The sequence below is a fragment of the Dendrobates tinctorius genome, unplaced genomic scaffold, assembly GCF_039654945.1.
Source record: "Dendrobates tinctorius isolate UK_male_01 unplaced genomic scaffold, ASM3965494v1 ptg000226l, whole genome shotgun sequence".
In the NCBI taxonomy this organism is placed as follows: Eukaryota; Metazoa; Chordata; class Amphibia; order Anura; family Dendrobatidae; genus Dendrobates; species Dendrobates tinctorius.
Window position 1 is genome coordinate 4,381,813 of NW_027361893.1, and position 16,869 is coordinate 4,398,681.

The following is a 16,869-nucleotide window of genomic DNA, read 5'->3' on the forward strand; positions in this document are numbered from 1 at the left end:
TCTGAGGCTCTACTGACATTTCTTACACACTCCAAACCATCCAATACCTCCATGCAGCACTCAAAACGTTCATACAAATCATCCCACCACCTGCTCTTTCTGTTTTTTCTCCTTTTACTAGTTGCAGACGACATCTCCCCCAACCCTGGGCCTCCCTCCACCAGCATACATTACTGTCCTCCAGCTGCATATAGAAACCCTGCTAATCTTATTAACATTCAGTGCATGCCTTCTCCTATCGCTTTACAATGTGCTCTCTGGAATGCACGGTCTGTGTGTTCACATACATTCACGATTCTTTTCTCTCTAATTCCCTTAACCTTCTGGCTATTACAGAAACCTGGATCCAGCATTCAGACACCACCGCTGCTGCCGCTCTCTCGTTTGGTGGGCTGAAATTTTCACATACCACCAGACCTGAGAACAGACAGGGTGGAGGTGTTGGTTTGCTCCTTTCATCACAATGTGCTTTCCAGGTCATCCCCCCAGTTCCCTCACTTACATTTCCTTCCTTTGAAGTCCACGCCGTCAGACTCTTTAAGCCCTTCTCCTTACTAGTGGCGGTTGTCTATTGCCCCCCAGGCTCCTCCCGCCAGTTTCTAGACCACTTCGCCACCTAGCTTACTCACTTTCTATCCTGTGACATCCCCACCCTCATCATGGGAGACTTTAACATCCCCATCAATGATCCCCTCTCCCAATCTGCCTGTCATCTTCTTTCTCTAACTTCTTCATTCGGCCTCTCACAGTTTACTAATTCTCCTACACATGAAGACGGGAATACTCTGGACCTGGTTTTCTCCCGTCCCGGCTCACTGCACAACTTTACTAACTCCCCTCTCCCACTCTCGGACCACAATCTTCTTTCCTTCTCAGTCAAGAATTGTCTCCTCACCCGGGACACCCCCACTTACCACACTTATCGGAATACACGTACCATTAATACCCAGCAACTTATGGACAATCTCCACACATATTTATCCCCCATCTCCTCCCTCTCCTGTCCAGAAATAGCATTGTCACACTTCAATAATACACTGAAGAATGCCCTAGATCAAGCAGCACCTTCTACACGCAGAAAGACCCGACACAGACAATGGCAGCCCTGGCACACAATGCAAACACGCTTTCTTCAGCGCTGCTCAAGGTGTGCAGAGCGGCAGTGGAGAAAATCTCTCTTAGCAGAAGACTTCATCCACTATAAGTTCATACTCAAAACCTATAACTCTGCCCTTCATCTGGCCAAACAATCCTACTTCACCACCCTCATCACCTCACTATCCAACTACCCAAGACGACTTTTTGAAACCTTAAACTCCCTCCTGAAACCTAAAGTACAGGCCCCCATCACCAACCTCAGCGGTGAGGATCTGGCCACTTATTTCCTAGAAAAAATCAACCACATCCATCAGGATATCTCAGCCCAATCTCCTCAGTGCCTGGATCCCCTTCCCTGCCGCACCTCAAGCTCACTAGATATCTTTGAGCCTGTTTCAGAAGAAGTTTCCAAGCTCCTTGCTTCCGCTCGGCCTACAACCTGCAACTGTGACCCCATTCCTTCACAGCTCCTGCAGTCTCTCTCACCAGTGGTCACCACTCACCTGACTAAAATATTTAACCTCTCTCTTTCTTCAGGTACATTTCCCTCCTCATTTAAACATGCCATCATAACCCCTTTACTTAAAAAGCCATCCCTGGACCAGAACTGCACTGCTAACTACAGACCTGTCTAACCTTTCCTTCATCTCTAAACTCCTGGAACACTTGGTCCACTCCCGTCTAATCCGCTATTGTCATGATCTAGGACGGGATTTCGCTTTGGCCCGTCCTGGTCAGACTGTGGGTTAATTGTGCTGCCTCTCTCTGGCAGAGGGCGGCTATTTAATGCTCACTGGACCTAGGTCCGGTATCAGTTATACTCCTGCCCTCGGCTGAGTTAGTTGACCTCTTGTACACTTGTGCCTTGTGCCTGATAACTTGTTGCTTGTTTGGTTGTGATCCGGTTCTGTCCCTGTTACGAGTTCTGCCTGCCCCTCTTGTACCGCACTGCTCTCTCGTGTATAACTCTCTGCTTGTGACCCGACTACTCTCTGCTCGTCTCTTTGGTACCGCACCGCCCTCTTGTGTATGACCTTTGGCTTTGTCTGACCTCCCGTCTGTTTATCCCTCCTGTACCTCGTTTGCCCGTACTGTGTATAACCTCCGTTTTGCCCGACTTTGAGTTTTCTACCATCTCTGATAGCAGGACGCTAAGCCCCGCCCCTTGCTGTCACATGACCATAGGTCCTGTGCCTGCTTGCTAAAGCTTCAGCGTTCAGGTCCTGTGCATCTGTACTTTCCGGCTATTCCAGTCCCCGGGGCCCCTACAGTACAGGTGAGTCCCTGCTCAGCGGAGGCTGTACACTGGCGCTGTCAGGAACCTGATAGCTATCTCTCAGATAACTCTCTTCTCGACCCCTTACAATCTGGTTTCCGCTCTTTACACTCTACTGAAACTGTCCTCACTAAAGTCTCTAATGATATAATAACAGCTAAATCGAAAGGTCATTGCTCCCTGCCGATTCTCCTGGATCTCTCTGCCGCATTTGACACTGTGGATCACCAGCTCCTCCTCACTATGCTCCGCTCTATAGGCCTCAAGGACACAGCCCTCTCCTGGTTCTCCTCCTACCTCTCTGACCGCTCCTTCACTGTATCTTTTGCCGGCTCCTCTTCCTCTCCTCGTCCCCTTACTATCGGGATCCCACAGTGCTCAGTCCTAGGCCCCCTCCTCTTCTCTCTATACACTGCCCCTATTGGACAAACAATCAGCAAATTTGGGTTCCAGTATCATCTCTATGCTGATGACACCCAATTATACACTTCTTCCCCTGACATCACCCCTACCCTAATTCAAAATACCAAGGATTGTCTGTCTGCTGTCTCTAACAGCATGTCCTCCCTCTATCTGAAACTAAATCTCTCCAAAACTGAACTTCGTGTGTTTCTCCCCTCCACTAACCTCACTCTACCTAACATCGAAATAACCCTGGAGGGTTCAACCATAACTCCCAAACAGCATGCCCGCTGTCTTGGGGTCATATTTGACACTGAACTTTCCTTTACTCCCTATATCCGATCACTCACTCGCTCTTGTCACCTGCATCTTAAAAACATCTCCAGAATCCGACCTTTTCTCACCTTTGAAACTGCTAAGACTCTTACTGTCGCTCTTATTCATTCTCGTCTGGACTTCTGCAACTCTCTTCTGATAGGTCTCCCTCTTACCAAACTTTCTCCTCTCCAATCCATTTTGAATGCGGCAGCCAAGGTCATATTTCTGTCCAGCCGCTTCACCGATGCCTCCATCTTGTGCCAGTCATTACACTGGCTACCTATTCGCTACAGGGTCCAGTATAAACTCATCTCTCTCACCCACAAAGCTCTCCAATGTTCTGCACCGCCTTTTATCTCCTCTCTCATCTCTGTCTATCGCCCTACACGTGCCCTCCGTTCTACAAATGACCTAAGACAAACATCCCCCGTAATCTGAACCTCGCACCTCCGTCTCCAAGACTTCTCTCGTGCTGCTCCAGCTCTCTGGAATGCACTTCCCCAGACGATCAGACTGATACCTAGCCCCGACCTATTCAAGCGCGCTTTGAAAACCCATCTCTTCAAACAAGCCTACCACATCAACTACTCAGTAAACTAACTTTGCCTTGTTCCCTCCTTCCAAATATTATTCTGAATCTGCACCCTACTCTTCATCTGTCTCCACACCCTCCATGCACACGATAACTGCACATGCAGCTTCATATGAAAATCCCTATTATAATTGCCAGACCTGAATTAACAAGCACTTTTCGCCTACTGTGTCCCCCCCCATTTCCTTGTAGATTGCAAGCTTGCGAGGAGGGACCTCACTCCTAAAGTCACTGTTTAAATTGTCTTAACTTATGTTGGCGCTATAGAAATAAAAATTATTATTATTATTATTATTATTATTATTATTATTGTTAAGGACCCGTAGTCGGTCATACCGCGGCCTTATAGTGACCTGCCTTTGCCGGAGTAGTTGTGTTCTACACCAATGTTTGCTTATACTGAGTCCTTGCAAGGACAATTTCTGTTATTTGTTTGGTTGCTTAGACTAACCCTACCGGTATTAATCTATAAAAGTTATTACCTAAAGTTCAAACCGTCTTGCGTCTCGTCACTGCATCCCGCGTACCTGCCATGATCACAATGGTAATAGGGCCGAACTACACCACCGATAAAGCAGCCACAGCCGGTGACTGAGAAGAATCTGTGACTTCTCTGCATATAGTGGTTACTACTCACCTGGGTAGTCATATGTGGGAATCTCCTCTTTACACCGCTCATCTCCCCTCACATATGTCTCTGTAGTATTAATATGGGTCAGATCTTCACCCTGAAACAAATATTGTAAAAGTCACAGACAGATGGAGAAGTCACATCTATGATCAGCTCTAATCCTGCCATCTCCACCGTTCTCATTACACAAGTATAAAACATGTAATACTGGGGGATAAAACAAGACTGAGCACAAGACCTTCACAGCCATCTACACTTCATAGGGGAGATCTCCTGACACCTTCTCTCCATCTACCTGATGATCTCCATCTACCTGATGATCCTGGGGAACATTGGGATCTTCTTGTTTACAGTCCTGTGGAAGAAGAGGACGGGGACATCTCTCTGGTGTTGTCATCTTACTGGATAGATCTGGAGGAAACACATTCAAAGACTGAATTAATTCTTTACATACAGATAATTATAGGACGTGTGTATTTAGTCCTGTCCATTACCTGGTGATGCGAGGGGCTGGGGAACCTCCATCATGACGTCCTTGTACAGATCTTTGTGTCCTCCTAAATACTCCCACTCCTCCATGGAGAAATAGACAGTGACATCCTGACACCTTATAGGAACCTGGCACATTCAATGATACCGTCATCCCCCAGATCCCTTCATAGCGTTACTGTATAATGTCCCAGCATTCCCAGCAGTGTCACCTCTCCAGTCAGCAGCTCAATCATCTTGTAGGTGAGTTCTAGGATCTTCTGGTCATTGATGTCCTCATACATCAGGGGGTGAGGTGGAAGCCCCGTGATTGGGCTCAGGAGTCTTCCCCATCCCTCAGACACAGGGTCCTGACAGCGCTCACTAGAGGTCTTCTTCCCTACTGTGTAATCCTGGTTATGGAGAGACACATTAATAAATCTCACTACAGACATTTCCAGAGTCCACACCTCTCCAGTTCTGTCCATCTGTTATTCCCATAGATAAAAATGATGTAATGTGACGTCATCAGAATCTCTCACCTCTCCAGTAAGTTGGAAGAGGATCTCTAGGGTGAGGTGTAATATTTTCTCTGCCATCTTTTCTCTGTCCATATCCATCTTTGATGGGTAAATCAGGCAAATTTTGTTATGTAGAAGATCTTCACTGAGAGGATCCGATATTGTAGAGACCTGAATGAGAAGATGAGCTGATGTCACATCATAAAAATCCTGTGTAATAATACAATTACTGGAGATAATAAGGGAAACATGAGGAGATTTATTATTTTACAGCATTTAGTTTTCTTCTTTACATCTACTAAGAAAACCTATATATTTTAGGCCACAGACAACAAGCAGTTTCTTCCTCGGAGTCAGCAGCTGAATAAGTTTCTCATAGACTCATCCAGAGCTGGACTGCCCATCACTAGTACTGACCTCCACCCCAGAAACAGACCACCCGTCACTAGTACTGAGCTCCACCCGCAGAGCCGGACCACCCATCACCAGTACTGACCTCCACCCGCAGAGCCGGACCGCCCATCACCAGTACTGACCTACACCCACAGAGCCGGACCGCCCATCACCAGTACAGACCTCCACCCGCCCAGCCATATCGCCCATCACTAGTACTGACCTCCAACCGCAGAGCCGGACCGCCCGTCTCTAGTACAACCCTCCACCCGCAGAGCCGGACCGCTCATCACTAGTACAGACCTCCACCCACAGAGTCGGACCACCCGTCACTAGCATACCTCCCAACTTTTGAAGGGAAAGAGGGACAAAGGCAGCGGTGCACGCAGCGCTGCAATTTTAGACCCTGCCCCGACCACACTCATTTCACAAATAGTCACGCCCATGTCTACGCTCAACCGCACCCATTTAGCACTGCTGATCACACTGACTGGAACTGAGGGCACAGTGACTGGCATTATGGGCACAGTGGCTGGTACTGTGGGCACACTGACTGGTACTAAGGAAAAGAAAGAAAGAAAACAGAGAGAGAAAAAGAAAGAAAGAAGAGTGAGAGAGAAAGAAAGAACAGAGAGAGAAAGAACAGAGAGAAGAAAGAACAGAGAGAGAAGAAAGAACAGAGAAAGAAAGAAAGAGGGGAAAGAAAGAACAGAGAGCGAAAGAAAGAACAGAGAGAGAAAGAAAGAGGGGAAAGAACAGAGAGAGCGAAAGAAAGAACAGAGAGAGTGAAAGAAAGGGGAAAGAACAGAGAAAAATAAAGAGGGGAAATAATGAAAGAACAGAGAAAAAGAAAGAAAGAACAGAGAGAGAAAGAAAGAACAGAGAGAGTGAAAGAAAGGGGAAAGAACAGAGAAAAATAAAGAGGGGAAATAATGAAAGAACAGAGAAAAAGAAAGAAAGAACAGAGAGAGAAAGAACAGAGAAAGAGAAAGGAAGAACAGAGAGAGAGAAAGAGGGGAAAGAAAGAACAGAGAGCAAAAGAAAGAACAAAGGAAGAAAAAAAGGGGAAAGAAAGAAAAGAGAGAAAGAAAGAGGGGAAAGAAAAAAAGAACAGAGGGAGAGCTAAAGAAAGAGGGGAAAGAAAGAGGGGAAAGAAAGAACAGAGAGAGAGAGAAAGAAGTAAAGAAAGAGAAAGACCAGGGAGAAATAAAGAGGAGAAAGAAGTATAAATAAAGAAAGAGGGGAAAGAAAACACAGAGAGAGAGACAGAAAGGGGAAAGAAAGAAGAGAGAGAAAGAAAGAAGGGAAAGAAAGAACAGAGAAAAAGAAAGAGGAAGAAAGAACAGAGAGAGAAAGAAAGAGGGGACAGAAAAAAACAGAGAGAGAGAGATAAAGAAAGAAAGAACAGAAATAGAAAGAGGGGATAGAAAGAAAGAGGGGAAAGAAAGAACAGAAAGAGAACAGAAAGAAAGAAAGAACAGAGAGAGAGAAAGAAAGAAAGAAAGGTGAAAGTAAGAAAGAGGGGAAGACAAAAAGAAAGAACAGAGAGAGAAAGAAAGAGGGGAAAGAAAAAGAATAGAGAAAGAAAGAAAAAAGAACAGAGAAAGAAAGAAAGAAAGAAAGAGGGGAAAGAAAGAAAGAACAGAGCAATAGAGAAAGAGGGGAAAGAAAGAACAGAGAGACAGAAAGAAAGAAAGAAAGAAAGAAAGAAAGAAAGAAAGAAAGAAAAAGAAAGAGAAAGACTAGAGAGAGAAAGAAAGAGGGGAAAGAAAGAACAGAGAGAAAGAAAGCTGGGAAAGAAAGAGAGAACAGAGAGAGACAGAGAAAGAGCAGAGAGAGAAAGAAAGAAAGAAAGAAAGAAAGAGGGGAAAGAAAGAACAGAGAGAAAGAAAAAAGAAAGATTCGAGAGAGAAGGAACAGAGAGAGAGAAAGAAAAAGAGAGGGAAAGACAGAACAGAGAATGAGAAAGAAACAGAGAGAAAGAAAGAACAGAGAAAGAAAGAAAGAAATATTCTATAAAGATACTATAGCAGTCCGGCTCCCATTGCAATGCCGACCTGAGCCTCACGGTGCATCCCCGATTCCAAGGCAATCCTGCTGTCCGCGCTGACGGAGGAGGACACGGTGATGGATCTGAAGCATTAATGGTTCCGTCACAATCTCCTCGTGAAATTACCTAATTTCCGTTCAGCTTCCAGCACATCACTTCCGGTGGACCGTCATGTGCGAGTTTTAAAGTGCTCCTCGGAGCTCCACCATGTACTCCTGTGTCCGTGGGAAAAGCCCGCTTTGTATGCCTCGTACACACTTGGCTCCGCTCGGTACACGTGCGGCTCCGCTTCGTACACCTCGTACACGTGCTGTAAGAGAATGGTCAGCTGTAATATACTGAGCGGCCATGATGAGCTAGGCAGCCATCTTGTGAAAGTTAGGAGAAGATTCCACTTTTACTAAAGAACTAATAAAATGTACTTCAAATGGAGGATGTAAAATGAGATCATGTCTCCTAGCAACCTCAGCAGACGTGCATAGAGGAAGATTGGATCAATAGGGGAATAGGGTTGCCAAATATATGGTCAATGTGTGTATACGTGATAGTGTTGGTAAAAAGAACAAACTCATTAAAATGTCAAATGCATGAATTTATGGATCAAGCCTGAAAGTAGTGATAAGATTAATAACAGTAACTAGAGAGAATATTGAATTATATGAGTTTTAGTGTTTGGGGAAACGTTAATTAATGTCTTCGTATTATGTCATTATATTCTCTGCTGTGAACCACACGTTTCTCTAGAATTATCATGTAAACGCCTTAGAATGATAATGTAAACACCCTCTGCGGCAAAATGCAGCTTTGTTAGCATTATGTATAAAAATCCCCTGTTACTGTTGCTCGGGGCCATTCCACCGCCATCATGCCGCTGTGCCACACCATGGCCAGGCTAAAGGGCCTTTTCACCGCCAGACTTCAAAGCAAATCTCTGCCCGTCTGAATTCCTGTTTTTGCCTGCATGCTTCAACTTTCCTGATTATCTGTCCTGTTCTGCCGTGTATCTCTCAATAAACTTCGACCTCAGCTCAATAAGAAGATTGTCTACAACTTTTTCCGGCTCTTCCAGCTCTCTCAGTAAGAACTTTCTCTTACAAGTGGCGATTGCCAGCCAGGAGGAGCGGCTCCAGAGAGCTGCCTCCAGAAGAACCATTGGAAGAATTTGCAGATGAGGGCTTTGAGGTTGGAAGAGTGAAGAAAAAACAAAAAAACGCGTGTGGCCACATGTGAAACCGATCAAAGGAATCCAGCCTGAAGTAGAAGCTCTCGTGATCGCTCCGAGACCGCCTGCCCGATACTTATATGAAAACTACAGAAAAAAGACTATAAAAATATATGTGCAACTAAGAAGAAGAAGTTATCTACAAGGACATGAGAACTTTTTTGTGCCGGGTAGCAAGAAGCTTTAAAAGGGCATGGGGAGATGCTTGGCAAGCGTAACGAGTGAGGCTGGAATCACGGCTGCACCTCTTTTGATATTTTTGGTCAACCCAGTCTGCAACGAGGTCTTCCATCCGAGAGAGGTGTGAGTATCTAATTCTGCTTAAATTGCATTTGTTGATACTAGAACAGAGTAAAATTCGTCTTTGTAGGCCACTGTAAATATTGAGTGGTTACGGAAGCAGAGAAATATGCTGGCACACCCCAGCTGGAGGGGGTTAATGTGGAAACCACGTGGTTAAATTGTATGCATTGGGTTACCAAAGAGAACAGGGAACTAGATAGAAAGAATTCGCTAGGGAAGACTAATAGCCGAGTAGCGGCTTTGTGTAAGACAGTCATGACTTTTGATCAGGCTCTTGATAGGCAGCCTACACCGCAGTTTGTATATGGGATCACCCGGGCTGGGACAGTGCATGGGGAGAGATTAGAAAAGCTGAATGAGACATTAAAACAAGCAGAGGAAACACAGAGGGAGGGGGTTGAGTTGGAGCCTTTGAGAGCACTTATAGCACAGATGGAGTCTGCAGTGGAGAAGTGCGGGGCTGATGCAGAAACAGTCTCAGAATGGAAATCAATGATAGGAGACTGGCTGAGGGAACACACAGACACACAGGATAGATTGTCCCGGCATCTTCAACACATGCAGACACAGTTGACTAAAGAGATGGCAGAAGGAGGAAAGAGATGATTCATCCCAGGTAGACTTTAAATTTAACGCTGCTGCTGCTTCAGCCCCAAGAAAAATCCCCGGCCAAATATCCCTGGTCCATCTCAAATTTGTTAAAAATTTGCCTAATTGGGAGGAAAGTAAGGGAGTGTTTTGTAATGTTCTTGGTTTTGAGTCATGGCTAGATAAATTTCAAATTAAATCTAAGGAAGATGCTTCCCGTTATTTCATGTCTTTTGTGCCCCCTGAGTTCATGTCCCATCTTAGAGCCCAGCAAGCGAAGGGAGTTCAGTGTGATCTGACAGAACCGCAGGGAAGAATGAAGTTTGTGATCTCACAGAAGTTAGGGGGGAGAAAGCCCTCTCTGGCATTGTTAGATTCCTTTAAAATTAGAAAGGGGAGTGATCTCTGGATAGAGGCAGATAAATGTGTTGCAGCCTGGTGTGTTGTGTTTGATAAGACCTTAGATACTATTGACCAGGGTGATAATTATGCTATGATGGAACAATTTGTAAAAAAGGTTCCCTTGGAAGGGGTCTTTAAATCAGGAGTTTTGCAAAATGCGGAAACTATTGAGGACGTGGTGGAGGCTTTATTAACTAATGTTAGGACGATGCAATCCGAGGTGAAGGGTGATGAGTCTAATGTTTTTGCATACCATTCACCTCGGGGTGTATCTGCTGATTCAGGGAGGCCAGGAATTCCAGGGGGGTACGGCCAGCTGCCCAGAATGGGCAGGTCCCTTCGGCAGAGCCCCCACGGAATCCCATGAGAGGTCCTCCCTTGTGTTATTTTTGCAGACAGTTAGGACACTTTAGACGTTTTTGTCCCAACCTTGTGCCAGGGATTGTACCCCGAGAACCCTGGGAGCCATTTAACCCCCAACGGCCCCGGGAGTTCTCTAGACCACCTTTTGGAGTTAGACCTCCGTATCCAACAGTGAATGACCCTAGGCAGTAGCAGCAGTATAATGGTCTTCAAATGGTTAACCCAGTCTCACAGGAGCCTTCTGCTCCTGCTCTTTACCCGATAGCTCTCACTCATCCGCACCCGGAGGTCCATGCTATTCAGGGAGGGGTCACTCCACCTCGTCCCTATGCTCCACTGATTAGGGAGCTATCGGAACATGTGGACCGGACCCTGACTAAGGATCTCTTTGGGGCGGAGGTGGCAGCTGTTTGACGGAAGCCGTGTTCAGATGGGGATGATGGATTTTTCGGGCTTCCCACGGCAGGTAACACTGATGGGGTGTACCCCTGTTCCCCTTGCCCTCCTTGCCCACCTTTTCCCTGGGCAATGATGGGAGACCTTATGTGAGAGGGCGAATAGAGGGGCTGCCTTGGGAAGACATCCTCATCGATACAGGAGCCTCAGTTTCAATAACACGACACAAATTGCAGTCACCCCCTGGACTGCCTGAGACTACCACGTTGGTAGGATTTGAGGGCTCCTGTATTCAAGCAGTAAAAAGTCGTCCAGTAAACCTGAGATTTCAGGACACAGGGGGATCGAAACAAAGGGGTCTTTCGATGCGCTTTCTGGGTAAACCCACAGTTACGGTCCACTATTTTGGGTCCTGATGTTTTGGGAGCAATGGGAATTGTTGATTTATGTAACAAAGTCTTGTGGCGGAATAAGGAAGCCACTATCTGTTCTGTGATTGTACCTGTGGAGGAGGATGAGGGGAGTCACAAATTACCCATTGCTAGTTTTGGAGTATGTACTGATGAAAATGTTGAAAATGCTGACAATGATGCTTTGAAAAATGAATTGAAGCAAAGGTTCCCTGAATTGTGGATCTCAAAGAAAACTGATTGTGGGTTGATGCAAACTCAGGTTAAAATTGATGGTGAAAAACTGCCACCTTTCCAGCGTCAGTACTAGAGTTGAGCGATACCGTCCGATACTTCAAAGTATCGTATCGGATGGTATCGGCCGATCTTTAAAAAAAGTATCGGTATCGCCGATTCCGATACCGGAAGTCCCATTCAAGTCTATGGGACTTCCGGTATCGGAATAAGAAAAACCCTTTCCTGCCCTTGTACAGCCTCTCTGGGGTCTGTACGGGCCTTTCGGGGGGCTGTGCCGGCCTGCCAGGGGGTCTGTGCAGGCTCCGGTGGTCTGTGCAGGCTCCGGGGGGGCTGTGCCGGCCTGCCGGGGGGGGCTGTGCCGGCCTGCCGGGGGGCTGTGCAGGCTCCGGGGGGCTGTGCCGGCCTGCCGGGGGGCTGTGCCGGCCTGCCGGTGGTCTGTGCAGGCTCCGGGGGGGCTGTGCCGGCCTGCCGGGGGGCTGTGCAGGCTCCGGGGGGCTGTGCCGGCCTGCCGGGGGGCTGTGCCGGCCTGCCGGTGGTCTGTGCAGGCTCCGGGGGTCTGTGCAGGCATCGTCCGATGGGACTACAAATCCCATCGGGCGATGCCTGCTACCATGACAGTGATTGACACATTAGCCAATGATGGGACAGTAGTAGTCCCATCATCCGGCTAATGTGTTAAATGTAAAAAAAAAAAAAAATAAAAAAAAAAAAAATAAATTACATGCTACATACATACAACATGCATACTACATACATGCTACATTCATACTACATACTACATACATGCTACATTCATACTACATAAATACTACATGCAACATACATACTACATATATACTACATGCATGCTACATACATACTGCATGCTACATACATACCACATATATACTACATACATACTACATGCATGCTACATGCTACATACATAACACATATATACTACATGCATGCTACATACATACTACATGCTACATACTACATATATACTACATGCATGCTACATACTACATGCTACATACATACTACATATATACTACATGCATGCTACATACATACTGCATGCTACATGCATGCTACATACATACTACATACATACTACATGCTACATACATACTACATATATACTACATGCTACATACATACTACATATATACTACATACATACTACATACATACTACATACATACTACATGCATGCTACATACATACCACATACATAACACATATATACTACATGCATGCTACATACATACTACATGCTACATACATACCATATACATACTACATGCATGCTACATACATACTACATGCATGCTACATACATACTACATGCTACATACATACTACATATATACTACATGCATGCTACATACATACTACATGCTACATACATACTACATATATACTACATGCATGCTACATACTACATGCTACATACATACTACATATATACTACATGCATGCTACATACATACTACATGCATGCTACATGCTACATACATACCACATACATACTACATACATACTACATGCTACATACATACCACATATATACTACATACATACAATACATTCATACAATACATACATAGACATACAGTACATATAACATAGAGTAACATACTTACCAATACTTGTCACATTGTTCCCCGAAGCCATTGTCTTTTCCGGAATAAATATTAACATAACAAACCACAAAAATACTCACCCACGATCCGAAGCAGTCCACGAGTGTGTCCCACGACGATCTTGGGTAGAGAACTGCAGCATCAGCTGTTGCTGCCGTTCTCTACGGGCTGCAGGAATCCAATGACGGAAGGTAGGTATCCTTCCGCACTGTATTCCTCCGCCACTTAAAAAAAAAAAAAGTCCCTAGTCTCACTTTATGCCATTGCTGTGTGGGAAATTCCCACGCAGCAATGGCATAAAGTGAGACTAGGGACTTTTTTTTTTTTAAGTGGCGGAGGAATACAGTGCGGAAGGATACCTACCTTCCGTCATTGGATTCCTGCAGCCCGTAGAGAACGGCAGCATCATCTGATGCTGCAGTTCTCTACCCAAGATCGTCGTGGGACACACTCGTGGACTGCTTCGGATCGTGGGTGAGTATTTTTGTGGTTTGTTATGTTAATATTTATTCCGGAAAAGACAATGGCTTCGGGGAACAATGTGACAAGTATTGGTAAGTATGTTACTCTATGTTATATGTACTGTATGTCTATGTATGTATTGTATGAATGTATTGTATGTATGTAGTATATATGTGGTATGTATGTAGCATGTAGTATGTATGTAGTATGTATGTAGCATGCATGTAGCATGTAGTATGTATGTAGCATGCATGTAGTATATATGTAGTATGTATGTAGCATGCATGTAGTATATATGTAGCATGTATGTAGTATGTATGTGGTATGTATGTAGCATGTAGTATGTATGTAGCATGCATGTAGTATATATGTAGTATGTATGTAGCATGTAGTATGTATGTAGTATGTATGTAGTATGTATGTGGTATGTATGTAGCATGTAGTATGTATGTAGCATGCATGTAGTATATATGTAGTATGTAGTATGTATGTAGTATGTATGTGGTATGTATGTAGCATGTAGTATGTATGTAGCATGCATGTAGCATGCATGTAGTATGTATGTAGCATGCATGTAGTATGTATGTAGCATGCATGTAGTATGTATGTAGTATGTATGTAGTATGTATGTAGCATGCAGTATGTATGTAGCATGTATGTAGTATGTATGTAGTATATATGTAGTATGTATGTAGCATGTAGTATGTATGTAGCATGCATGTAGTATATATGTAGTATGTATGTAGCATGCATGTAGTATGTATGTAGTATGTATGTAGCATGCAGTATGTATGTAGCATGTATGTAGTATATATGTAGTATGTATGTAGCATGCATGTAGTATGTATGTAGTATGTATGTAGCATGCATGTAGTATGTATGTAGCATGTATGTAGTATGTATGTAGTATATATGTAGTATGTATGTAGCATGTAGTATGTATGTAGCATGCATGTAGTATGTATGTAGTATTTTTTTTTTTTTTTTAACATTTAACACATTAGCCGGATGATGGGACTACTACTGTCCCATCATTGGCTAATGTGTCAATCACTGTCATGGTAGCAGGCATCGCCCGATGGGACTTGTAGTCCCATCGGACGATGCTTGCACAGACCCCCGGACATCAGCACAGCCCCCCGGCAGGCCGGCACAGCCCCCCGGCAGGCCGGTACAGACCCCCACAGGGTGCACAGACCACCGGCAGGCCGGTACAGACCCCGTGCAGTCCACACAGCCCCCCGGCAGGCCGGCACAGCCCCCCGGCAGGCCGGCAGAGACCCCCGGAAGGCCCGAAATGACGGCGCATCATGATGCGCACACACCGCGCATCATGATGACGTCAGGCCGTCAATCAACTGAACTTCCGATTCCGATGCCGAATTCCGATATTGAAAAAATATCGGAAGTCGGTATCGGAATTCCGATACAGCAAGTATCGGCCGATACCCGATACTTGCGGTATCGGAATGCTCAACACTAGTCAGTACCATATTCCTGAGGACGCCATCCCTTACATAAGGGTTGCAGTCAGTGAATTGGAAAAGCAAGGTGTTGTCGTGAAAGGTAATTCCCCATGTAACAGTCCTATTCTACCTGTAAAAAGGAAGATGGCAGTTTTCGAATGGTAGTAGACCTGAGACTTGTAAATAAGTACACTCCCTCAGCTGCTCACCTTGTTGCATCTGTCCCTGAAGTTATGTCACAGCTGAGGAGTGATTGTAAAGTGTTTTTTAGCTTGGACATTTCAAATGGCTTTTTCTCAGTACCCCTAACACCTGAATCTGCCCTCCGCTTCGCATTCATTTTGGAGGATGTGCAATACTTGTTCATGCGGTTGCCCATGGGATTTCACAGTTCTCCTGTGTATTTCCATCAGGCATTGGCTCAGGTGTTAGAACCCCTTGGCTACGGGGACAAAGTCTTACAGTATGTGGATGATTTATTGATTCAAACTGTCGATGAATGTGAACACAGAGAAACCCTTGGAAATGTTTGTCAGGCTTTACAAGATGTAGGACTCAAAATGAGTCTAGACAAAGTACAATTGATGAAATCAGAGGTTAAATTTCTGGGTGTGTCTGTCTCAGCAGAAGGAAAGAAACCCATGCATGACAGGGTTAAAGCTATTCAAGCTGTCCCCATACCAACTAATATTACTGAGCTCCAAAAATTTTTGGGTCTTATCAATTTTTCCAGAGAATATATTGAAGATTTCGCTTATCTGGCTAAACCATTGTAGGATTTATTGAAAAATGTTGATGATGACTTTGCCCCTGTCAATATAGAGGGAGCAGCCTTACAGGCTTTTGAGGGATTGAAGCGCGCCCTTACGGCAGCTACTGCATTGGATAATCCTGACCCTTCCCAGCCATTTTACATTCACACTCACACCGGTGATTTCTCTATTTCTTCTGTGCTTCTACAAAAATGGCCCAAAGAAAGCCCACAAGTGTCTAGTCAGCTGTATGCCCTAGGTTACTACTCTAGGTTGCTTACACCCGTGGAGAAAGGATTCACTTTGTGCATGAAGCACCTACTGGGCGTGCACTGGACTATGAATCAAGTAAAACATATAGTGGGATTTGATTCCTTAATTTTCCAGACCCCACTGACAATTCTACAAGTCTACATTTGTTAAAGAAGCTTAGGTTAGGGTTAAAAATTTCAGGACGATAGGACCCTGGGAAGCTAATTGTTGTCACTCAGATCATAGGTCCTACAGTTTTGGGAGTACGGAGAAGTAGCAAATCAAGAGACAAGGGTGTCAAAATTGTTCATACCAATCAGTGTAGACTTCTGGTAAGGACTGATACTCCACTTTTTTTTCTATTTTCTTCAGGTCAGCCGAAGATTTTCATATTCGACTCCTGGGGCCATGGACCTATTGGATGATCAGGAGAAGATGTTTCACACTATACAGTGGGACTCTGATAGTGTGAGAGGGGGAGAAGATCAGGAAAGTCCAGAAGCCAAAGAATGAGAAGAAAAAGATCAATAGACTTAATTATTGTGCAATTTACTTTTGGGGACTAATATTTGAATTATTTTTTTATTATGTGTTTGTGCTATTTTTAGGGAATTTTGCCCTCACATGCATAAAGTGCTG

At 44.8% G+C, this 16,869-nt stretch overlaps 2 protein-coding genes across 6 annotated transcripts in view; both read right to left on the reverse strand.

The window, feature by feature from the left end:
* The window catches only part of LOC141059241 (uncharacterized), a 464,918-nt gene that overhangs the window by 336,836 nt on the left and 111,213 nt on the right, over positions 1-16,869 (reverse strand). The gene's annotated exons all lie outside the window — the stretch shown is intronic.
* The window catches only part of LOC141059256 (uncharacterized), a 40,729-nt gene that overhangs the window by 22,428 nt on the left and 1,432 nt on the right, over positions 1-16,869 (reverse strand). For 2 of the 4 annotated variants that reach the window (XM_073555571.1, XM_073555569.1), the window contains exons 2-7: positions 7,876-8,059; positions 5,328-5,477; positions 5,019-5,198; positions 4,812-4,935; positions 4,631-4,728; positions 4,324-4,414 (exon numbers count right to left, since the gene is read on the reverse strand). In XM_073555571.1, the coding sequence (XP_073411672.1) occupies positions 4,324-4,414; positions 4,631-4,728; positions 4,812-4,935; positions 5,019-5,198; positions 5,328-5,405 (571 nt within the window). In that variant the 5' untranslated portion in view covers positions 5,406-5,477; positions 7,876-8,059. Of the gene's footprint in view, positions 1-4,323; positions 4,415-4,630; positions 4,729-4,811; positions 4,936-5,018; positions 5,199-5,327; positions 5,478-7,756; positions 8,060-16,543; positions 16,645-16,869 lie in introns of those variants that run through there. The other 2 variants (XM_073555570.1, XM_073555568.1) reach the window with 2 other exon arrangements.